Source organism: Eleutherodactylus coqui, chromosome 7 (assembly GCF_035609145.1).
Source record: "Eleutherodactylus coqui strain aEleCoq1 chromosome 7, aEleCoq1.hap1, whole genome shotgun sequence".
In the NCBI taxonomy this organism is placed as follows: domain Eukaryota; kingdom Metazoa; phylum Chordata; class Amphibia; order Anura; family Eleutherodactylidae; genus Eleutherodactylus; species Eleutherodactylus coqui.
In genome coordinates, this window is record NC_089843.1 from 160,715,171 (window position 1) to 160,740,768 (window position 25,598).

General features: G+C 42.0%; 2 protein-coding genes across 4 annotated transcripts in view; one reads left to right on the plus strand and one right to left on the minus strand.

Annotated features, from left to right (window-relative positions):
- Window positions 1–6,370: 6,370 nt before the first annotated feature.
- On the plus strand, window positions 6,371–18,958 carry GIMD1 (GIMAP family P-loop NTPase domain containing 1). Its single transcript, XM_066574824.1, has 2 exons — window positions 6,371–6,757; window positions 18,698–18,958. Exons 1-2 carry the CDS (start codon window positions 6,371–6,373, stop codon window positions 18,956–18,958), a joined length of 648 nt encoding a protein of 215 aa, XP_066430921.1.
- A 1,301-nt stretch (window positions 18,959–20,259) lies between these two features.
- The window catches only part of AIMP1 (aminoacyl tRNA synthetase complex interacting multifunctional protein 1), a 50,426-nt gene continuing 45,087 nt past the window's right edge, over window positions 20,260–25,598 (minus strand). For all 3 annotated transcript variants that reach the window (XM_066573898.1, XM_066573897.1, XM_066573899.1), the window contains one exon: window positions 20,260–20,512. In XM_066573898.1, coding sequence (XP_066429995.1) covers window positions 20,346–20,512 — 167 coding nt within the window. In that variant the 3' untranslated portion in view covers window positions 20,260–20,345. The remainder of the gene's footprint in view (window positions 20,513–25,598) is intronic.

The window sequence follows — 25,598 nt, forward strand, 5'->3', positions numbered from 1 at the left end:
CATATATATATATATATATATATATATATATCACCTTATATAATCACTGCCATATGTGCACGCAGTATATGCGTTACCATTCTGGGATTATGTCCTTATGGTTTTTAGAGAACAACGTACTACTCAATGTTTGCCTAATTAAAAAGAAAACCGCCCCGTGACCTATAAATGCGCGGTTCTTAATCACGTAGGGAGATATAGAAGACTTTGGAAAATTCCACAGGTTCCTGCAGTTTATCTCTGCATGTAAATCATAAAGGGCGATTTGTGAATGATCAAGTTTAGATCACTTCTGCTGCCATGTTAGGTCGGCTTCACACGGGCGGAAGTGTATTTGCCGCATTTTGGCAGAATGAACGATGTATTTTTGCGCGCACATTGGCGTATTTCACTGTTCTTTCTGCCTTCGCAAGAGATGTACATTTGCACGAAGCAAACAAAGACGCACCAAGTGAAATGGCTAATGAGTTCCAGGTGTGTTATTTTTGCAGTTGAATTACGCAGTGTTTCACGCATCTCCATGTGTATTGCTCGTGTATTTGGACCCCCCATTAACTTCTATGGGGACCTTTTGTGCTCAAATATGCAAAAAAATAGAACATGTTTGTTTTTTATTTGCGCGACCGAAGTGCATATGCAAAATATGGAAATGTGAACAAAACAAATTAAATCAATGGGTCCCGGGGAAAGGGCAAAGGCCCCTTTACCACAGAAGACACCAGTACTATAAATGGCGCATGGCAGGTGGGGGCCATTCCCAGAACTGGTTATTAATGCCAGACTGGAGATATGAAGTCAAGTTAGATTGCTTCCTCCTAGAGAGAACCTGTCACCATGTTTATGCTGTCCGGTATGGGGGCAGCATGACTTAGTGACAGGGCTAGTGACTTTAAAGAGACTCTGTCATCTACTTCTAATCCTATAAAATAAGTGTATGGTCTAAAGTAGATGACCCGTGGAGTCCGGGGATGTAAGTCCTATACTTACTTCCCCATCGTTCCCCCAGTGTCAGTGCTGGAACAAGCAGACTACTGATCAATGCATTGAGTGGTGGCTTCCATCCGGGGTACAGCAGACTTACATCCCCGGACTCAGCAGGTCACCTACTTTTAGGCCATAAGCTTAGCTTATTTGGCTGAAAGTAGGTGACAGATTCTCTATGAGAAACTGTGTTTTAAGTAAGCTCTGCATCGCTTTACATATACAGTATTACGACTTAAACCACAGTGTGTACAATGTAAACTGTTGGGGAGATGTGTCCAAAGGGCAGCTCCCCTGCCCTGCTTCACATGATTGACAGATTACTCTCCGTTCCTGAGAAACATAAAAAATAGGGCTATACAGAGAAATGAGGGGATCCCGTTGGATACAATGGTATAAATCAGGAAAGCGCTCCTCCAGTGTGGATTTTAACAATAGAAAAATAACTGGGTACTCGCCCGTTGTATAGTGGAGCCTGGGGAAAGGACTCCACTAACACCTCCAAATTCACGAAAACCTGTAACGTCACAGTAGGCCAATTTCTAAGTTCCTGGGTTCCCTTGCATCCTGATGGGCTATAACAGGAGAGTAGGTAGGATCTCTGTGTCTCACCACTAGGTGAGACCCACCGCTGAAAATTTGTCAAAGTGTGCAAAAAAAGGAAAAATGATCCTGCGCTCCTTGGGAGGTCAACGATATGTGACGTCATCGGACACACCCCCTGATGTAATTGGGGAGGGCCAACGGGTTGCCATGGCAACAGGACGCCAGCTACAGGCGTCCTGCTTTGCCATTGCCTATGATCGCTATAACCAGCCATAAGGCATTGCAATACAGAAGTCCTGCAATACCTTACCACAGCGATCATAGCTGGTATGGATCAGGTCTAGAGATGAGCGACCGTACTCGGAAAAGCACTACTCGCTCGAGTAATTTGTTTTATCCGAGTATCGCTGTGCTCGGCCCTGAAGATTCAGGTGCCGGCACGGAGCGGGGAGCTGCAGGGGAGAGCGGGGAGGAACGGAGGTAAGATCTTTCTCTCCCTCTCTCCCGCCCGCTCTCCCCTGCTCCCCGCTGCGACTCATCTGTCAGCCGCAGCGGCACCCGAATCTTCAGACCCGAGCACAGCGATACTCGGATAAAGCAAATTACTCGAGCGAGTAGTGCTTTTCCGAGTACGCTCGCTCATCTCTAATCAGGTCCCCTTTTTTAGTGTTAAAAAAACCAAAGAACAAACCTTTTTTACTCATTTCCCCATATTTATATGAAAAAAATTTAAAATGTAAGAAAAAAACCCATTTGTATGGTATCATCCCCGTAACGACCTGTGCCATAATTTGAGCGCACTAATTATCCTGCGCAGCAAAAATGTGAAAAAGAGGAAAAATGCTCATTTTATTAATTTTACCTCCAACAGAGTGGAATGAAAGCGATCAAAAAAGCCGTATGTACCTGAAAATGATAACAATAAAAACTGCAGCTTGTGACGCAAAAAACAAGCCCTCACAGAGTTCCGACCATGGAAAAATAAAAAAGTTATGCGGCTTTGAGTGCAGCGATGCAAAAATAAATTATAATGTTTTTGGTATCATTGTAATCGTACTGACAGAAAAAATGTATTGTCATTTATGCTCTTTGATTGACGCTGTTAAAAAAAAAATTAAAAAACAATGTCAGAATTGATGTGTTTTCTCTCCCTGCTTTTAAAAAAATAATAAAAAATTTACAATACATTGCATGCACCAAAAAAAGGTACCAATAAAAACTACAGTTCGCCATGTAAAAACAAGCACTTATACGGCCGCGTCTATGTAAAAATAAAAAAGCTATGGCTCTTGAAATGAAAATCCCCCCAAAATCGTTGCGTCCTTATGCCCAAAATAGGCCGTGTCCTTCAGGGGTTAATGTGGCCCTTTCCTCCTGTGATATGTAGAACGCACACCGTTGCTCAAGAGATGTCATTACTTAATGATACTGATGTGATATCTCGTCTGGCTACACAGCACAGCTTTTTGGCTTGTCTTTATTACCATCCAGTTTGTAATTTATTATATAGCACTGGGATATAGAATAAATTTACTGACCGGAATAGCATGGATATTCCGCACTGTCACTGGTTGATATATGTGTATCCTGTTGGGAGTATTGAATGGAGTGCAGTGAAACATCAGGATCCTGTATATACATAATATTATCTACAGTAAACTTTGGTCTTTCTGTAACTCATTAACTAACACAAAGATCCTGCATTCCCCTCCGAGTGGTACCAGGGACAGCATCATCTTGGAGTCAAAGTTCATTCATAACCGTGGCGGTGACATATCGTGTTCTGCCCAACGGACAGGCTGCAAGGTAAGGAGACATGAGACGAAGAAGACGGGACTTTACAATACATTTATACAGTTTTGTGTTTGAACTAAAAATGAATTGGATGTTATTCTGTTATTTGTATAATGCCTGTATTAAGAGATGAGCGAACGTGCTCGTTTAGAGCATCGCTTTTTTCGAGTAACTGCCTAACTGCCGGGGGTGAGGGGGGGGAAGAGAGAGAGAGCTCTCCCCTGTTCCCCCCTGCTATCCCCCGCTCCACCCCGCCGCCCCCGCCCCTAAATCTTTTCGCCCGAGTAGACAGTTACCCAAAAAAAGCGATGCTCGATCGAGTAATTGTCCTAAACGAGCACGTTCACTCATCTCTACCTGTATTATAATACTATACCAGTCAGTCATATAGTTTTATATCATATGTAGCACATGTTTGATATGCTACTCAGATTTCAAAGTATGCTAGAGTGACATGGGGCAAGTTCTGGCGTCTAACAAAACTTTCAGCTTTTTTTACAACAGATAACAGGCACAAGAGGTTCAATAAATTCCCCCAAATCTCTATTGCATGCAGGGGTGTACTTTAGGATAATTTAGGCTGTGACTGCTTTAGTACACATTACAACGATGGCCTAACCTTAGTAGTCCTATTCTTCTTCTCACTTGATTCAAAAGATGTGGCGCAAAAAGCTGATTTATTCCTACATGAATTGACATACAACAGCAGGATGACATGAAAAGACAGAATGACTCTACAAGCATCTAATGCACCTTACAGATGTTTAATGTGGGCGCTGTTGGTGGCACTAGGCGATCTAAAACAACGAATGTCCAATGCAGTGGAATCAATAGCAGGATATGCCGGGCAGAACTGAACTACTGACTTAGGCCGGTTACACACGGCCCTGATTTCGCGCATTGTGAAATGAAAACGCCTCGCATCCACGGGGCTTTCACATGGTGGGGAGCGCAATATGGGGCGGGATTCATGGCCCTATATCTCGCTCCCCCATCTGTGGCTAGCCTTAACATCTCACCATGTCACCATTGGTGGCCACATGGAACACAAGGTGCATTAGAAACTTGAAGAGTTCTATTTTTTCATGTCATTTTGCTGTTGGATGGAAATTCACTTATGAATTTAATTTTCCTTTTGCAGCTTTACTTTTGCATCACTGTTTTTGAGTCGCCCTGTATAAATATGATACTATAAAGTTATCAAACACTGGAGAAGTAAAGAGGCTGATGGTCCAGCTGATCTCTCCTACAAGGAAAGGGAATGGTGGTAGGTTTCTAGTCCCTATACATCTTGGACCAAGATGGAAGGGAGCAAATGTTATCAGTATACAGTATCAGGATATAGACACCCCTGGTTTCTCAGACTAATATCACGCTCCCCCGTGTGAATGCACCTTAAGTGGACAACCATTTCTGAGCTAAACAATTTATTAAGTCAATGCCTGTATTTCAATAGGCCAAGTATGAGTGAGCAGCAATCACCATACCAGCCTTGCTCCATACATTATGAATTATACACTTGGTCTTACTCTCCACCCCTTAAAGAAAAAGAGATCCTCGTGAAACTTTTACCCCCCAGCAGTTTAGGAGTTATGTTCGTCCTGCTGGAAAAGGGCATTACAGTTTTGGGCAAACAGAGCTCGTTCTAGTTTAAATAGCTGTAGGTCTGGTTCTATCAGGGCTACTAACATGCTTTTGGTGTAATTTTAACCCTTTCCAATCCACTGTCTGACGTCTAAAGACATTCTGATTGAAGGCTGTACAGCTCAGATGGCAGAAGAAATCCCTGCAGGGTATTCTTACTGTAGATTACTGGCTGCTATGTTGTTGGGGGCCTGTCTGGCATGTCACATGCTGCAGTGTTGGCCCTAACCAGCAGATGGCGCCATTGTATAATCGCAGAAAGAGAAAGCCCCCTAGGAACCCCTGAAACCAAAATTGGATTGCAAAGGGTTAAAGCCCAGATTATAGGCTTTAAATGCAAAAAAGCATGGGGGTAGTTTTAGAGACCTGGAGCTACAACCATTTGAAATGGGGTCAGGAATACTGGATTTACAACTGTCACTTTTCAGTTAGGTGCAAAGGAGAGAGGGAGGGGGACTAACTGGCAGCAGAGAACTATCTGTAAGTCTCCTTTTTATCCTCCTGTCCCAAGAAAGGGATGACATGAATTTTTGTTCATGTTAACACCCCCATCAATGAGAGAGTCTATTTGCTCTCTGATTGTCACATATGAAGGTTTTTTTCCCCCCCAAAAGGAGTGAAAAGATGAGAACTTGTTCATCTAATCACTCCTCTACATTGTTTAATCCTGCAGATGCCTCGGCCATTGCTGACTGTGGCATCTAAACATTTTGTTTTACAGAAAAAACTCATACCAAGATCGAAGGGGGATGTATTATCAGTATTCAGCATCAGGATATAGACACCCCTAGTTGGGGATCATCAGGGCTGGCCGTAGACTGCATGCTGCCTTTTGCGGCTCTATCTATTAAGGACCACCTGTGCAATCACACTGGTCACATACTGCTAAAGTCAGCCCTGCAGATCACCTCTAAATGACTACTTTTCCCTTTTAATGAAAGTTACTGTAGTAATAGTCTGTATTGTTACTCTGTATAATGACTATATTAATCATATCACCATTGATGAATGTACAAGGCTTTCATGGTAGGTGATGACTTTAAGGAACAAAATCACCTACTTTGAAAAACACCCTCAAAAGGTCCATGATTTTGTTCTTGGAAGTCATCAGATACAATGAAATCATTGTATTATTTGTGATAAGAATATGAGCTAGGCTGTAAAATAGTGTACAGTAGAGAAAAAAAGGACCGTTATAGTCTCTTTTATGCAATGGCCATAATAAAATCTGATCCACATGTCTTGAGGACGTATTCTGCTATAACGTCACAAAGTTATTTCTCTACATATTTGGCCCGTGAGCCGATCATTTAAGGTATTCATTAGAAGTAACCTGCATGACATAAATCTTGAGAAAGCTCGTATTAATGTTGTCCAATTATTACTATCGTTTGACAGAGAATAAATGGATGATAACAATGAGATCACCATTAATCTCCTTCTCCTGGGAAAGATGCAATGTGGTAAAAGTTCTCTTGGAAACAGCCTGCTGGGAAGTTATGAATTTGAAAGTAGGATTTTCCCACAATCTGTGACTAAAGAGTGCCGACTCCGCAGAATGCGAATACCCAATTTCACTCGGCGGATGGGGAGAGAGCTGGGCCTGAGACTGCAGGTGCTGGACACACCTGGCATTCCTCATAGCAGCCTGAACCAGGATGAGGTGAAGAAGAGAGTGAGAAAAGCCCTCTCCGAGCACTTTCCAGAGGGGTTACATATGGCTCTACTTGTTCTAAGGGCTGACATACCACATTGTGAAGAAGAGAACCAGCACACTGTCAAATTAACGGAGGTAATTCCTGTAATAAGATGAGTAATTTCTAGCACTTGCTAAAGATGAGCAATTCTCTCCCCGTCTGTTTTGTGTGCACGTCTTCATCAATTTCCGTGATGAAAAGAAGAATAGATAAATGAAGATGTTTAGTTATTGTACGAGGGGAAGGGTTTTCATTCTGTTGCCAGGCCCTCCAGAACTGGAGTTTTATCTGTAATCCCATATCAGGAGATCTGCCTTATAAGTTCTTCGAAAAACACGGATGAAATTGTTAATTGCTGCCAGATGAAAACGGCCTAATACAAGTTCACCTTCCTTATTCCCAGCAAGACCAGGCCAGGTTACGCTATTCACGCACATCCTGTCAAGAGGCATTAGAGCCCAACATGAGAGAAAGGTTTGAATTTATGTTCGACCAATTTGGTGACCTCTACCATTGTAATGGCTTTATTACCAAAGGATTTCCTGAAAACAGGAGAAGATGCTCATAAACATAACAAGGGTTTTCTTTATTGCGCTTACAAGCAAAACCTTTCAAAAATCATTAAGGAATAAGGGCTCGTTCACAGCTGAGTCGGAGTTCCATTGGGAACCTCAGTTCGTAGTTTTCTGTTAAAATCCTGGAGAATGACAGAGGGCATAATGAAATCCAGATGGACCCCATTACAGAGTCAATGGGGTCCGTCAAATGCCAGGTTCGGCACTGCCAGGTTTACCATTGTTCAGCCCCAAAGTTGGAGCCGAAAAATGGAATGAGACAGAGTAAGTAAGCACAAGCCCTAGGAATGTCTTTGTATGAGATAATAAGTGGACAAGGATTTATGTTACAAATTACAGACAATAGTATATTGGGGGGTATCTATCAAAACTAGTCCACAGGAAAAGTAGAGTTGTTACGCATAGCAAACAAACAAAGCTTTCATTTACGATAGGCCTTTGGAAAAATAAAAGCTAACATCTGATTGGTTGCTATGGTGCACCACTTTTGGCTTGCTTCTGTGGGAGCTCTTAAAAAATGGCATTGCACTCATATACCATGTGATTTGCATATGAGCGCGATGCAATTATTTAGCATTAAAAACTATTGGAAACACTTGCAATTTTTTCACAGGCATGAAGATCACAAGTACATAGATGCGATGTGTTTTTTAAGCAAAAAATGCATTGCATCTATGTGCACCTGTCCCAGGGGAGGGACGACATGAATGTTTGTTCATATTATCACCCCCATCAATGAGAGAGTCGATTTACTCTCTGATTGCCACAAATGAGGGTCTTTATTTCCCAAGAAAAGGAGTGAAAAGATGAGGAATTGCTCATCTAATTGCTCTTTTACATCATTTAACCCTGCACATGCCGCAGTCATTACTGACCACATTTTTTACAGAAAAGAAAAGTGAAAAAAATTTTCTCCTTACACTTTAAATATTAAAAAGAACAAAAAAAACTACACATAATTGGTATTGCCACATCCATAACAACTCGTATGATTTGGTATTACATTTTTTATCCAGCACAGTAAATTCTGCTAAAAAAGACCGAAAATATTGTTGCTCTTTTCTGTTCCTCTTGCTTCCCTAAAAAAGGAATGAAAAACAATGAAAAGGTCATACATACTTCTAAAGAGGGCCAATAAAAACTACAAACTGTCCTGCAAAGAACAAGCTCCATACATCTGTTGAAAAATAAAAATGCTCTGATCCTGGAATGTGGCACCGCACAAAAAGTGTACATATTGGGGAAAAGTAGTAAAACGGAATAAAAGCTCTATAAATTTGATGTTCTCATAATTGTTTTGACCCATAGAAAAAAGTTCACATAATATTAATACCACATGGTGAAGGCCATAAAAATAAATCATAAAAAACAATGGTAAAATAATTAATAAAAGTTATTCAATACTTTATATGTACCCAAAATTGGTTCCTATAAAAAATAGAACTCGTTCCTCAAATTACAACAGTTTCATGCAGCTACGTTGATGAAAAAATAAAAAAGTGAATACCACTAGAACAAAACAGGGGAAACGATTTACGGTTCTTAAGGCTGAAATTACTTATGTCACTAAGTGGTTAAAAATGCACTTAAGGCGATGGAGTTCTGCATCAAATATAATTCTATGAGACTTAAATTCATAATCTACAATGCAAAAGTGACATTTTCTGGAGGGTTTTTCCAATTTTAGCGTGACTGTTATGTGGTTAAGGAAACATTTTAATGCAACTAGGCTCAAATTTTCATTTGAGACTTGAAATTGTCTGTTTTTAAACTTTGAAGATTACCATAATTTAGCATAGTTGCAAGTTTGCAGATGTCAATGACAAAAATCTCAGTAAATATACCGCACTAGTGGGGTAGCCTTTGCCAGTTTCAATAACTCGTTGCTGATCGGCCTCCCCTGCTCCAGACTCTACCCCCTCCAATCCATCCTGAATGCGGCAGCCAGGCTCATCTTCCTGTCCAGTCGTTACTCGGACGCCTCTGCCCTGTGCCAATCACTGCACTGGCTGCCCGTTAAATACAGAATTCAATTTAAACTCATTACCTTCATCCACAAAGCCCTCCACAGTACAGTGCCCCCCTATATTGCCTCCATCATCTCAATCCATCACCCAGCCCGGGCTCTCGGCTCTGCTAACGAAACTAGACTGCGCACCCCTCTAATTCAGACTTCTCATTCCCACCTCCAAGACTTCTCCAGAGCAGCCCCGGTCCTCTGGAACGCACTACCAAAGTCTATCCGGGCAATCCAGGACTCACAAAACTTCAGGTGTGCTCAAAAAACGTACTTCTTCAGGGAGGCATACTGCATTCCCTAAACAAACCCCTCTGTACACCGCCTGATAACATGCTCCCTGACCTACTGGCTGCAATCCTTGCCAGCCAACATTAAAGGGGTTGTCCCGCGAAAGCAAGTGGGGTTCAGCACTTCTGTATGACCATATTAATGCACTTTGTAATATACATCGTGCATTAAATATTGGCCATACAGAAGTTATACACTTACTCCCTCCGGTGTTGGCATCCCCGTCTCCATGGCGCCGACCGAAGCCTTCTTCTGCCTGGATTAGACGCGCTTGCGCAGTCTGCCCTCTTCTGTCCGGCTCCGGCGTGCTCGCGCCGCAGAGGTCTTCTGCGCATCCGGCGGCCCCTTCAGCGGGACAGAAGAAGCAGACTGCGCAAGCGCGTGTAATTCAGGCAGAAGAAGGCTTCGGTCGGCGCCATGGAGACGGGGATGCCAACACCGGAGGGGGTAAGTGTATAACTTCTGTATGGCCAATATTTAATGCACGATGTATATTACAAAGTGCATTAATATGGCCATACAGAAGTGCTTAACCCCACTTGCTTTTGCGGGACAACCCCTTTAACTGTACCTGCAGTCATAACGATTCTGCCGTCACACGGCTTAATGTCTGACCGTTGTCTATGTGTATAGCATCCCTCACTCTCCACCATCCCATACCATGCACATCTCCAGCCCCTTTACCTTCTGTATCACCCCATTACTTGTAGTATGTAAGCTCGTTGGAGCAGGACCCTCACCCCTATTGTTTCCATCAACTGATTACTATGTAACCGTGGTTCTGTAATTTTTGTATTGTCTTTCTGTATTCCCCGTCTTTGTATGTGCCGCGTAATATGGTGGCGCTATACAAATAAAAATTATTATTAATATTGGCAGCATTGGCCCCCAACAAATATTCTGACATTTTCAAGTATGGAAACAGAAGCAGTACCTTATGACCTATTTCTTGTACGTAATGGATTTTCACATGTAGTGGCTTTGTAGCACAGGTTCCTGAATGGGGGTCTAACCATGCAGATATACGGGATGGATTTTGCAACAATTCTCTAACATTCTCAGGTTACATTGTATTGAATAGGGTCAACCCTGTTTGCAGCAAATGCATAGTTAATGAAGAAGACTTGTGTTCATGGAAACATAAACACTGTAAAGATATAGGCAGCAGAACAGAAAAGAACAGTTATCTGTGGAATTTCCTTCCATAATTATGCTCCTTGTATGATGTAATAGCTGGTTTTGGAACGCATTTAACCATAGCTACAGATGCGAAGATTCTGATAAACAACTACCAATTTAGAAGAAGATGATGTCATTTTGTACTGGAGCATAAATCACATTTTATGACAGTTTGTAATCTAAAGCCCAGTACTCCACTGCTTTGTGTACATAGATGAGGAAATATTAAAACACTGGTATTTCATATGTCAGTCTTACTCCACGCTTGGTTGGAGTACAATGCGCGAAACGTTGTAACGGAAGTACGTCTCTTAATAAATTTGGCTCTTCTTTGGCTGTCCATGTGCCAGAAAATTAAATCTCCACCTGCTACAAGCAAGTATAGACTTGTGCTATAATTTACATGGGGTTATGGCAGATTATAGTAATTCTTTCAGTCCACAGGTGGCTCTGTCTCTGCCACCAAACCTCACCTACTTTTTCCCTATGGCAATACTAAAAAAAAGAGTTGCAAATGTGGCATGTGCTACAGTTTGTGACATTTTTATACCAGAAAAATGGCATAAAAACATTAAAACAGTTGTACCAGAATTACAATTTATGCCCTATCCACAGGATAGGGGGATAACTTATGGATCCGTGTGGGTACCCCCACCAAACCTGGGAACAAGGGTTCTGGGCCCCCTGTCTTCCTCAGTGCAGTAAGGAAGAGACTGAATTGAGTGACGGTTGCACAAGCACGCTGCCACTCCATTCTTTTTCAGTGGGAACTCTGGAGATACCCAAGCAGCATGCTTGGCCAACGATTAGAGATGAGCGAGCGTACTCGTTAAGGCAAATTACTCGAGCGAGTATCGCCACTTTCGAGTACATGCCTGCTCATCCGAAAAGATTCAGGGGCCGGCGGGGGTGAGCGGTGAGTTGCGGGAGTTAGCATGGGGGAGCAAGGGGTGGGGAGAGAGAGAAAGAGAGATCTCCCGCCCCCTTAATCTTTTTGGGCAAGCAGGCATGTACTCGAAAATGGGGATACTCACTCAAGTAATTTCCCTTAACGAGTACGCTTGCTCATCTCTACCAACGATCTATTCAGTGTGACATCACTGCGGTTGAGAGACGTTTTCACACTAAATCTTGCACTAATGTGAACTTCATTGTTTTGAATGGACTTATCCACATGAGGATTTTTTTCTCTTGCCTCGCAGCATCATTCTATTTTTTGCTGTTCTCCTGGAACGCCTTGCCCATTATTCTCAATGGGACCATTAGCTACATTGCATGGCAATGTGCATGCGAGTGCGATGTGATGTTTGTCATTGAAAATAAAGAGACTTGCGATAGTCTGACGCACATGAAACAAGGGCCTGAGGATGCATGTTGGCAAGCGCGATATCGAACCAGGTTTCTGGTCCGATATCGTGCTCGCTGTGTAAACTTAGCCTTAGCACCTGTATTTGCATTCTTAGTATTATTTTCTATTGGGCAAATATATTATTGCCCGATAGCGAAGAATACCAGTGAAGGCAAATATAGATGTATCCTCATTTTAAGCACTCTCCGTAGACTTATTAGGTATTTTCTATCTGCAAAACGGATGGAACACGCCAATTTGGATTTTTATGTAGAGTTGATATCTGCAGAGTACAGTTGTGGTCAACATTATTGTCACCCTTCATGGTTTAGCTAAAAAATCCAAGATCTTCAGAAATAAGTGGATATGTACTAACATTGCATCTTAGACTATTGTAATATCATATCTAAATACAAACACAAAAGAGTTTACCTGTCACCGTACATACAGTCACTTCTAAAAAGAAATAGTGAAAACATGTAGTATAGGACATGGACAGGATTAAAGGCTCCTTCGCTAGTACTGGGTTACAAAACCTTCAGACAATTTAGTAATAATTACAGCCTCCAAATGTTTTGTAGTCACCTGGGAGCTTCTAGCACTTGTCTATGTACCATAATGCTACCTGGTTTCCCCCGAAAATAAGATAGTGTCTTATATTAATTTTTGTTCAAAAAGGTTTAAGTTTTTTATATGTATAGCTGCCTGGACACTTTTTAAATTGACTTTTTTAATTAACTGTTAGCAGGGCTTAATTTTAGTAGGGTTTATATTTCAAGCATCCTCAAAAAGCCTGAAAAATCATTTTGCATCCTCAAAAATTCTGGAAAATCATGCTATGTCTTATTTGCAGGGTATGTCTCATTTTCAGGGAAACAGGGTATGTTACTATGTCTGCTGGTAGTTTCTTCCACCACAATTCTTTCAAGCTCTTGAATGTTTGCAGAGTTCCTTTCCCAATAGCAGATTTAATATCTCTCCAAAGATTATCAGTTGGATTGAGATCAGTGCTCATTGCTGGCCGGTATAAAATGCCCATTTCCCACTCTTAGCCATTCTTGTGTACTTTTGGATGTGCTTTGGGTTATCATCCTGCTATAGGACCCATTTTGTTCAACTCAAACCTAGTTGTCTTACATTTGGGAGCCCTTTTATCTGATTTCATTGTTCCTATAACAATTTCATTTTTTATAGGCTTCATTTTGTCATCTATAGCCCTCATTCAGACGAGCGCTGTTTTTGCGCAGTATATTTGTGTGAAAAGAGCGCTTCTACGAGAACCAATATATAAGAACCAATCGTATAAGAACCAATGGTTTCCTATAGAAGCGTTCACATTAAGGAATTTTAGAATTGCTAAATTCTCGCACCTATCAAAGATAGGACAAGCGTGGCTACAATGCCCGGATCTAAGGTCCTTGCTATGAGAAAAGATAGAATCTGACTAGAGATGAGCGAGCCTCGCTCATCTCGAGTAACTACCTTCTCCTCCGAGCATCCTTGGAGAGGCAGCGGGGGTCAGGGGAGAGCGGAGGGGAGAGTGAGAGAGATCTCTCTCTCCCCAGCTCACCCCCGCTGCCCCCCCCCCCCCCGATCACGCTCGGAGGAGAAGGCAGTTACTTGAGATGAGCGAGGCTCGCTCAAGTAACTCCCCTTACCGAGTGTGCTCGCTCATCTCTAGACCTGACCTATCTTTGGTGCGAGCTGCACAGGAGTTTCCATAGACTCTTATGGGAGCAGGAGTCTATGGAAACTCCTGTGCAGGAAAAGATTTCTGCCGACCGAGGGAATCCTCCGCTGCTTATAGCAGGACATTTAAAATCTACTGCCCAGAAGCACATTTTAAGTATCCTGCTGTAAACTCCCGTTAGTCCGCATGCGGATGAGGGGAGCCCCGAGGGTTCCCTTAATCCATGTGAGGACTAACAGGAATTTACAATGGGACATTTAAAATGTGCTTCTGGGCAGTAGATTTTAAATGTCCTGCTGTAAGCAGCAGGGAATCCCTCCAGCGCTGGTGCTGGGCAATTTCCCAGCAGCAAGGGGGACAGTAGGGGACTCCGACTACCTCTCTCCCCAAGGGATTTTCCTATAGCGGGTAGAAAGAGGAGGGCCAGGTTGTAGGGCTTCCCTGAGAGTGTGGGGGTGGAGCTAATGGGATCTGCCCTCTAGCCCCGCCCCTCTACACAAGCCCCATCTATATTTGCTATAGGGGATCTCTGTGAGAAGCCATATAGCCCTGCCCACCCTCTGCGCTATGAGGATATCTCTCAGGGATCCCAAGAGCAGGGAGAGAGAGTGGGCTATGAGGGATTAACCCATAGCAGGGAGAGACAGAGCGGGGCTATGGGTTAATCCCCCATAGCCCCGCTCTCTCTTCCTGCTATGGGGGATTAACCCATAGCCCTGTGGGGACTCTTCTCTCTCTCCTCTTGGAACAGCTGCGTTGTTGCAAGGGCAGCTGCCCTTTTACGTGATTTTTTCCACAGTATAGGCGCAATTTTTTCATGCATCTATACTGTGCTAAAAGAGCGCTCATGTGAATTAGGCCTTAAGCATAATGCAGGTATGCTTTGCCAAAGAGCTGCTGTTTGCATTCGTCTGAGAATAGAAAATTTTCCCAGTAGACTTGTCTATGTAACTTTTGGCACAGTTCAGTCACTCTTTTGTGCCTTTCTTTAACCAGTAGTAGGGTCCTCCTTGGCCTGTTTTGTTCAGTGGCTGGTATCAGTGGAAATCATCTCTCCCTATATCTCCAGCTCAGCCTTAAGTTCTATCGATGGTGTGCATTGTTCCTTTGCCACAGTATTACAATAGCTCCTTATTCAGAGAGAGCCGCAGTCCACTTCTTTTCTTATGTCTCCTATCCTGTCACTAAGTTAATGGTGTAAACAAAAACAATAGACAGAAGTGGGGTGAGATTGAAGCTAGAACTTCTGTCCTCTTCCTTAGTCAGCATTTGTATATATCAGGAGGTCTGCTCAATGGTCATATGGGTTAAGGCCTCATGTCCACACAGACCTATAAATGCAAAAGCACAGCAAAGGATGTAGCAGCGGGTGGCTAAGAGTGCCTTGTAGAAGTATTTTTATATAATTACGTATGCCTTGATTTAGGCATACACACACAGTGGAAGCCAGAGGTAGAAGACCCAGGGTACTGCTGTTGATTTTCATCAAAGAATACTTTAATACAAGGTAACATACAGATGGACAAACATGGTGGGCTACATTAGTATGTGACGCATTTCGGGGTACAAATCCCCTTTCTCCAGCCTGAGGGAACATACCTGATGTTATTGTAGTTTTATAGATGGTGAACAATCCAGAGATTCTCCGTTCTGTTACACGGAACCATTTGCTCTGGATTTCGGATTCTCCCAGACCCTCTCCCCAGTTGGTAGATACTTCAGGGTTTCCAACGCGCTCCTTCCATTTGGCGTACAGGGACTAGAGGTATGGCAGCTGGCCCCCTTCGGTCCAGCTGTCTACACCAGGTGAGTCCTGCTCTGTTTTTTTTCTTAACACCTACTTGCATTGTTTTACACTTCCAAGGCTCCGTCCTATTTGCATATGGTTCGCTGAAGACACTAGGGCAGATTTACTAATGCTCTCTAATACCTATACAGCATAAACCTAGACAATGCAATCAGAAGATGTGTCAAACTTCACACAGTGGTGCACACTATGCATCTATGTGATAAATATGATGCACATTAGTCGCTTTTGCTTTTTTATACCAGGTCTTTTGTGGTATAATTTAAAGGTTTTTTGTGCAAAAAGAACCTTGTAAAGAAGGAAGATGGAACAACACCTCTGCAGCGCTACCTATAGGATGGCAGCATTTCTTTAAAACAATACCTGAACCTTTAGGCAAATCTTTAAAGCAATGATTGGGAATTGAAAAGCAAACCAGAATCCATACGCAGACAGCTGTTTCGGGGGTTTTGCTTTGGATCCTGGGTTTGCTAGTGAGAGGCCTATAACGTTGGTTGGGAAGGGTAACATCACTCCTTAGGGAGAGCACCAAGAAGAGACTTATAAGGCCATCCATGCTCCTCTAGGTAATATGCAAATAAGGGAGATGAAAGAATACCTCTGCAGCGCCAACTATTGTATGGCAGCATCCCTTCAAATCAATGCCAGAACCTTTATACAGGGCTGTAGAGCAATGATTGGGAATCGAAAACCAAGCCAGAATCCATTCACAGACAGCTGTTTTGGGGGTTTTACTCCTCATGAGTATTTTGGCAAAAATCAATGGGAGCTTTATACTGCAATTACCGCGCAATTCTAACCAGCACGGTATTCTCAGTAGAAAGCGCATTTGTGAGAGAGCCCTCAGTGTCCATAAAGCTTTGTTTCCAAAGATCTCACCAAAAGAACTATGTATAAAAAAAAACATTTTTCCACAGCATGCTATGGCCGGTATTTGCTACGGAATCTGGAGGTGGACATCTACTCCGGATTCTGCAATGCAAATCTGGCCGTGTGCAGCCGGCCTAAGGCAGAAATATAGAGTTTGCGATTAAAAGACTTTTTAGTTTCTCTATAAAATAATGAAACCTAGAATGGTAGAATAAAATCACTTCCATTCATGGAAAAGCAGAAAACTTTTGCACGCTCCGAAACCTGTAACATTCAGTCCTGGAATGATGGGGTGTTGAGTTTCATCAATTCCACAATTTGTTTAAAAATGAAAAACATTCTTGAAGATCATGAAATACGAGTCGTGTTTCGTCTTTCTGGATACAATCATTTAATCACATGGTAAAAACAGTAACCGAGAGTCCACACAAACTTGTGGTCATTTCCTTTTATGTCAACCGTTCTGCATTACTTAATACGAGCACTTGCAAGCTTCAGCATATGTATGCTTAAATATAATATGATTGTTACATATGTTTATGGAGCATTTTGAGGAAAAGCATGTTCATCCTGTCAGCTGTCTACTATGGAAAACACTTGAGTTGGTTATTGAACACAGCTCACTCCCGAATGCGCTCAAATGACCTCTGCATATTGACACGTAGCTCCGTAGACATAACAATGGAGCCACTCCTATGTGAAATGCTGACTTGGCAGTCTGATGTAGTCAATACGGGATACATATAGAAGTGCCATATCCTAAGAAAAACATCCTTGCCAATATATTTGAGGTCTGGAACCATAGTCGTTGACGGCTAATAGTTCTCCTTTCAGAATTGAGACTACCAGAATTATTTTTTAAAACTGCGAAAAAAAAGTTTGGAATAGCTTGCTTCCTTATATTACCGACTCTTCCCCTGTCCCCAAGACACAATATACTGACAGTTTATGTTATTATAAAGCCATTATGTGGATAGAAATCATGTGGCAAGATTGATATAGTGCCAACATATTCTGCAGAGTTTTACAAGCAGGGGAATATGTAACAAATTCCTGATAGCTGTTGGTCCCACCTCTGGGACCCACACCTATCTCCATAACCAGGTAGCCTTGACCACGTCCCACCACCACTGGGGGCTGGAATTCCCTAAACAGCCGGTCTATTCTACTGGTATGCTGTTTTTGTAACTCCTATAGCAGTAAATCAGAGTCACGGAAACAGTGTGGTACAGCTTCGCCGTTTCAGCAACTTAGATAGTTTGGAAACAATGTAACTTGTAGCTTTACGATGTTCAGGTAACTCCGATTCACTTCTATGGAGTCACAGAAACCACATAGAACAGTCAGGTCAGCTGGATGTGTAATCCTGGACAGCTACAATCCTTACAAACTTGCAGGTATTCCCAGCTGAGAGGGGAATACCACTTTAAGAAGGTTATCCAGGATTAGAAGATCATTGCCACTTTCTTCCAGCAACAGATGAGGCTGAACTGTAAGGCTGGGTTCCCACACAGTGTATTCCCGTCGGAAATTTCGTGGTTTGGCCGCATCGAAAAAACGTGAGATTTCCGCCGGGAAAGCGCTGCTTCAAAAAACCCCGCAGATTTTTCACAGCAAATCTGCCCTGTGTGAACCCAGCCTAATAGCCCACACATCCTATAGACATGTGTAGCACTGCTTTAGGGCGCCCACCCACTGGCGATTTTTTTTCCCTGCGAAATTCGCAGCATTTTTTTCTCTGCAGGGGTCTATGGGACTTGTAATGTTAAAATCGCGATTTTGCGGTAAATTGCGATTTTGCGCAATCGCGATTTTAACATTACAAGTCCCATAGACCCCTGCAGAGAAAAAAATGCTGCGAATTTCGCAGGGAAAAAAAAATCGCCAGTGGGTGGGCGCCCTTAGGACGAATTAGACAGGTTTTTCTATTCCTTGATGATTAGTGATGAGCCAGCACGCTCGGTAAGGTCAGTTACTTGAGCAAACCTCGCTCATCTCGAGTAACTGCCTTCTCCTCCAAGGCTCGCTCGAGTAACTGACCTTACCGAGAGTGCTCGCTTATCTCCATTGACGACCCCTTTAATTTTGTACAGTTGATTATCAAGAATTTGTGTTTTCTCTATGGAAAATCCTTAAAGCATGAACTGCAGGGGTTCCTTAAGGACAAGTTTGGGTAATATGGCCATAAACTAACAGCATATACTAGATATCATCTGTGTATCTTACTGAATAAACTAATGAATAGATCTTCTCTACAGGATCTCCTGGGTCCTAACTGGAAGCATTTCACCGCTGTCGTATTCACTCACGCAGAAACACTAGAAGAAATGAGGATGACAGAAGAGAAGTTTATCAGCTTGGCCCCAAAAAGTCTTTCTGCTCTCCTGGAAGATGTGCAGAGTCGATGCATCTTTAGGGACCATCCACATGAATCAGCGCATGAGGAAAGAGCAGTATTGGCCAACCAAATTTTGCATTTTGTCAGACAGAACAGTTATCGAACATCAATGTTTATATAACTCACGTGGAGCTGGACCACCTCGGAATGGCATTATGCCAACAAGTGATACCATTGACTACCAGAGTTTACTAAAGGGTGTGTCTTCAAATTAAAGTAAGGGGTGTACATACTAATTTAGATGTACTTTGCTGTATTTAATAAATTCCAGTATCATATACAATTTCACACCTAATGCTCCTCATCCCATTGAAAATGTATTAACTGTAAGACTATCTGTTGGCCAGGTTTGCAGCATTGAGCTTGATGCAGGAAACAATCATGATCCTGCAAATAGTATTAACCATGGCACAGCATGCCCTTAAATCTAGGCAGCTTTCAGATGCATTGTATGTACAGGTTTGTCAGAAAATCCTGTTTCCTAAAATGGTATGTGGAAATGAAAAAATACAATTATAATAGAGTGAATGTCTGATTGACCCTTTCCAATCCACTGTCTGACGTCTAAAGACATTCTAATTGAAGGTTGTACAGCTCCGATTTTGGAAGACGTCTGGCAGGGTATTCTTACTGTAGATTACTGGCCGCTCTGTTGTTAGGGGCCCCTCCAGCATGTCTCTTACCGCAGTACTAGCTCTAGCCAGCAGATGGCACCATTGTATAATGGCAGAAAGAGAAAGCCCCCTAGGAAACCCTGAATCCAAAATTGGATTGCAAAGGGTTAAAGACAAACAATCGACATGTGTGAATCAAAAGGAAAAAAAAAATCATTAAAATCAACTTCTTGTCAATCGGTAAGTGCATCTGCAAACTACTGAAAAAGTAAAGGTTCATTTACACGCAATGACAATCTTTCAAACGATTGATAGATTGACAGTGCCAGCAATCATTTTGCATGAAGTGCTAATGGACACTAATGTCCATTAGCACTTTATCAGCTTCATTTGCATGTAAATGAGCCTCTAGGAGATGTTTGCAGAACACAGCAGATTGTCTGAGCTCTGCAATCAGCTCCATTGTTCTCACAAGGGCCCTCACAGGCAGTTGGCATGAATACAATGTAATCAGCAGTCAGAGTGCAGTCTGTGTTATCTACTCTGCAGCTGAAGGATGGATTTTAAGCTCACCTTACAATCATCGTTAAGCCGAAGAGTGAACGATGGTAGAGTTTACACGGAACGATTATCGCTCATATGCCATTGTTTGAACTAATTTTGAGTGATAATCGTTGTGTGTAAATGGGGCTTATGCCTAGAATATTTGAGGGGGTAAGAGTAGTCTTGTATGGTAACCAATGAATGAAGAGCAGTGATGTGCCTAAAATAAAAGACTAAACACACTACAAAAGAGCAAAAATCAGAATCAACAAATTAATGGCCTTTATTTTACTAGTTCTCTGAAGGGTTCTTGGCGTCAGCATTAGAATGTGTCTTTCATACACAAATAATTTACTTAATGCCACTTCGGGACATGGTTTGAGCTTTGCATACACCTTTTCCATTGACTTCAAATGGTACTCCTTTGTAAGTAGCCACGCAGTCATCATTGGTAAGAAGATCTGGCTGGATCTGCTCCCATGTCTTCTTCTTAGGATTCAGCTCTTTGTCAGGTTCACCTATAGAAATGATGAAAATAATGAAGAGGATCATCTGCAAAAAGCATCAGTACATAGTTCAGCCAACCAAAGGCTTAGAAAATCTAATTGAATTAAAGAGTAACTGCACTTAAAAAAAAAAACAAAAAAAAAAAAAAAAAAACTTATGACATCTAAGTGCAACATGTTAAAAGTTTTGGTCAGCGAGACCCCTGCTGATCTCTGAATATTCTGAAGGGGCTGTAAGCACTCACCTTAGCACTGTGCCTCATTGGCACAGACTTCTACAGACTACATGAAATAATGCCAAAGCATCGTAGTGTTGTATTTGGAAGGTTACTCAACTTTTATTAAAAGTTTGAATGGTCATTCGAAGTGGATTTATATTGGAGTCTGATGATTGCTGCATATTGGGTTACATAATACATTTTTGCTATCTATTCCTTGAGAGAGTAACTGAACTTTTTGAAAACTTATGACATGTAAGAGTCACCTGTCAAATGTTCTGATCAGTAGGGATCCCACTTCTAAGCCCCCTGCTGATCGTTAGAACGAGGGGGCTGCAGCACTCACTCGAGTGCTGTGACTATTCGTCTGTCTTTTCTGCCTGTCATCTCCTCTCGTTAGCGGAAGATAGATGCATAGATGTTTATAGAAGTCTGTGTGTCCATCTTCAGCTGCCAAGAGGAACTGTCAGGCATTGAGGACAGCTGAAGGGGCACAGTGCTCGGGTGAGTGCTGCAGCCCTTTCATTACAGCAATCAGCAGGGGTCTCAGTTATTCCAATTAAAACTAAATATTAAAAAAAAACGTCAGACTCCAATATAAAGCCACTTTAATGACAAGTCAAAATTTCAATAAAAAGTTGAGTACAGTTGCATCAAAGGCCTGGCATGGGTCTCCTGTGCCATGGATGACAGCCTGGCACCTGCACAAACAGCAGGGACTAGAGAAACCTTGGATCCTGACTGTTTAACCCTTTACATGCCTCGGTCAGTGCGTCTGTGGCTTGTAAAATGCTGAGGGAGGGGGCTTCCTCTCTCATCCATCGGACCCCTGCGATGTGATTACTGGGTCCTGATGGGTTGCTATGGCTTCCAGATCTGCTAGCTATGGCGGCCTATGAGGCTCAGCCTTTGGCTGAATTCCATAGGCTTTCTAATACACAGCTATATTGAAGTAGTGTATTAGGAGAATGATAAAAGATGGTAATATTAATGTCTGTTGTGGGACAACAATAAAAAGTTGAAAAAAAACATATTAAAAAAATACATAAGGAATAAAACTGTCAAAACTCAACCTTTCACACGTGGTATCGCTGTGTTTGTAATGACCCAGAGAATGAAGTTAGCACATTATTTAACCTGCACTGTGCAGGTCATAAAAAGGAAAAGAAAATACAAAAAAAAAAAAAACACATGGTGAAAGCAGCTCATTTTGTATATCATGCCTTGCAAAAAACGGATTAGAAAGTGATCAAATGTTGCATGGATCAACAAACGGTACCATAAAAAAGTACAACTGATCCCGCAAAAAGAAAAAAAAAAATTTTTTTAAGACTCTTTGAATGCAGCGATAAAAAAAAAAAACGAGATAGTTGCAAAAAAAAATAAAAAAAATCTGCAATTCTGGCATTTTTTTTTAAACATAACTCTAAAAAACTTGAATAAAAAGCTGCCAAAATATTATATGTTCCAAAAAATTGGATAAATGAAGACTAAAGTTTATCCTGCAAAGAACAAGCGCCCATACAGCTCTGGCGATGGAAATATAAAAAAGCTATGGCTCTTGGAATGTGACGATGAAAAAAATACCAGAAAATGTAGTTGGTCATTAAGGCGCAAACAGGTTGTGTCAGTAAGGGGGGACCATTTTAACTACAAATAAGACATTGTGCCAACATGCAGGTGAAATACAACATTCACTCATCCTCCTCCCCCCCCCCCCCCCCGTTACTGGAAGGTGTGAAAAACTAAAGTCTAATATCAAACATTCATGCCAGATTGTTGGTCCGTGTAAAAGGGCCTTGAGTTGTGTATTTCTGGGTGTTTACATGATCCATATGAGAGATCCCAAAAGACAATTCCTTTAAAAGTATTAAAATGACAACCACCTAGTGCTTCGTCTTTGGCATCGGTGTATGAACAGCACCTTAAATGGCAGCTGAACTCCAGGATGTGGTAATGGAAGTCCTCCTTGCAGACATTGCCTGAGCTGTGCCGGTGAACTATGTGAACCCAAGACCGGTTTTATGTTTTACGGTCGTCTTTTGCTGCCATATGAGGCGAAGCTCTGACAGGCCATGACACCGGCTTGTGTTTTTGAAGTCACTGCAATCTGGATTATTAGCTAATAAGATCTTGTTCCGCACCTCATTAAATCGCACTATTCTCTATCCTGGATCACAAAGGGCGCTGGAAATGTTTTATGTCTGAAGAAGCCTCCATCCTCACATTGCAACAATATGAAAAACAGACAGACAGAACTTTAGGAATTGTAGCAAAAAACTAAAAAATATGGAAACACAATGTCTGTGCCAATTATTCTACACACAGATGAGGACAACGCAGCTGTTGAGAACACATGGGAAGGCACTGCAGCCGAGACGGAGTTTAGTAGCATACTAGCCATCCCAAGCAGATATGTGGTTCTAGCAAATACCCTGTTCAGGTTTGCATATACAATAGGATCTAATGTGCAGTGTGGTGTGATATCCGACAAACCGGGAAAACTTCTTGCATATAGAAGTTAACCCCTAAAGACATATCCTATTTTGGCATTGAGGACGCAATGATTTTTTGCAGATTTTCATCTCTATTTTTCAAAAGCCATACCTTTTATTTTTCCGTAGACAGGGCCATATCGGGGCTTGTTTTTTGCATGGCGAGCTGTAGCTTTTATTGGTGCCATTGTTGAGTACATAGACTATACTGTAAAACCTTTTTTTTTTATGATGGCAGGGAGAGAAAACACAAATTCTGCCATAGATTTTTTTTTACAGCATTAATCATGCAGAATAAATGACACAATACATTTTTTCTGTTGGTCAGTACGGTTACAATTATGCCAAAAATCTCCTTTTTTTTTCCCCCACTTTTCTACAATTTATCTGAAATCGCTGCATTCAAAGTCCTATAATTTTTTTATTTTTCTATGTACGGAGCGCTGTTAGGGCTTATTTTTTGCGAGACGAGCTGTAGTTTTTATTGGTACCATTTTGGGGTACATACAGCTTTGTTTATCACTTTTATAGCATTTTTTGGGAGGCAAAAGGCTAAAAATTAGTTTTTAGTGGTTTTTTAACGCTTTTTGCCATGCAGGATAAAAAGCGTGTGCAACTTATTGTCTAGATCGGCGTGGGACATTTGAAATCTCTTACTTCCCGGCTACTGATCGCCGCTATCCAATTGATAACGGCGATCACGGAAAAGTTGTAAAAAGTAAAATAAAGTTAAAAAGTTTTACCTCCTCTCATGGATCAGATCCATGAGAGGAGGTGAAAATACTCATCACCGTCATCGACGATGTCCCGTGTCAATATGGTCCTTCCAGGACTTTACGTCGCCTTATGTGCATGCACAGAAGGGCTCGCGCCCCTAGGTAATTTAAAAATCCCTCCGCTCCCGGACAGCATGTGCAGCATGGAGTAGAGAGATGTCACCGCTGTATGCGGTTCCTGGTCCCATGATCACTGTTATCCAATGGATAACAGTGATCATGTAAAGTAAAAAAAAAGTTTTAAAAAAAAAAGTGTAAAAAAAAAAAGTTTAAGAAGTTTAAGTTTCATCTCCCCTCATGGACCATATCCGTCAGGGAGGATGAAAGTATGTACTTAAGGCCCCTGGATTTATCCGTGGACTTTACCCAGGTCTCGGTGTATGAGCCCATTGCTAGAATGGCGGACGCATGCACAAAAGCTGCAGATTGCCAGGGTAATTTAAAAATTTCCTTGTTGCTGGCTACCAAACATAGCTGAGAGCCTGGAAATTTCACAAGATGCCGTGGTACGCGTTCCCTGGTCACGTGATCGTTGCTATCCAACAGATAATGTTGATCATTGAAAAGTTTAAAAAAAAAAAAGTTAAAATTTCACCTCCCATCATGGATCCGATCCATAAGGGGAGGTGAAATTACTTACATAAGGCCTCAGGGATTTGTCACCTGAGGGGATCCTTATCCGCTGACCTTTCCCCAATTCCGGCACATGCGCCCGTTGGCAAAATGGCGGGCGCAAGCGGAGAAGCTGGGTAGGGTTCAGGAAATTTAAAATCTCCTTACTCATGGCTACTAAAGACAGACGAGAGCCTGGTGCAGTGACTAAGGGCAGCGGTGAGTGGTTTCCGTTCATGTGATCGCCGTTATCCATTGTGCAGCCAGACATAAGATGAAGGCCACAATGGGTACATTTCTGAAGGCGAGACAAACTGGGAAATCCATTTTGGGGCCCAAGTCTTCATTCCTATGTATGCTGTACAAAAAAAAAAAAATTTAAATAGCACAATTGCCGAAAAAAAATGAAAAGCGGAATTTTTTCCTTCTTAGATTCATTCAAAAACTATGGGGTCAAAATACGCAGTATATGCCTGAATTAATTCGTTAAGGGGTCTAGTTTTCAAGATGGGGTCATTTGTAGGGGTTCTCTGTCGATTTGGCTGCTCAAGAGAGCTACAAGTGGGCAATGGGGCCTAAATCACCTTTAAGCAAAATGTCTGTTCTGTTTGGGCCCCGTTGTGCATACGGACATATGACTAGGGCCAAAATGGGTATGTTTCTGAACACAGGACAAACAGGGGTATCCATTTTGGGGTGTAAATTCTCATTTTCATGTGCACTATAGGAAAAAAATATATGTCTTTAAAATGACATATTTGCAAAAAAATGAAATTGTATATCTTCTCCTTTCAATTGCATTAATTACTGAAAAAAACCAAAAATCTGTGGTGTCAAAATACTCATGAAGCCACTGAATACATTACAGTGCAGTGGCTCCAGCTACGATTCCTGTCTGTGCCGACAGCGAAAGCAAGGTGACTGCTGCAGCCAATCAGAGGCCGCAGCACCACCGCCTATTCTCCTAGCATCTGCCGCTCACATCCTGGGTGCCATG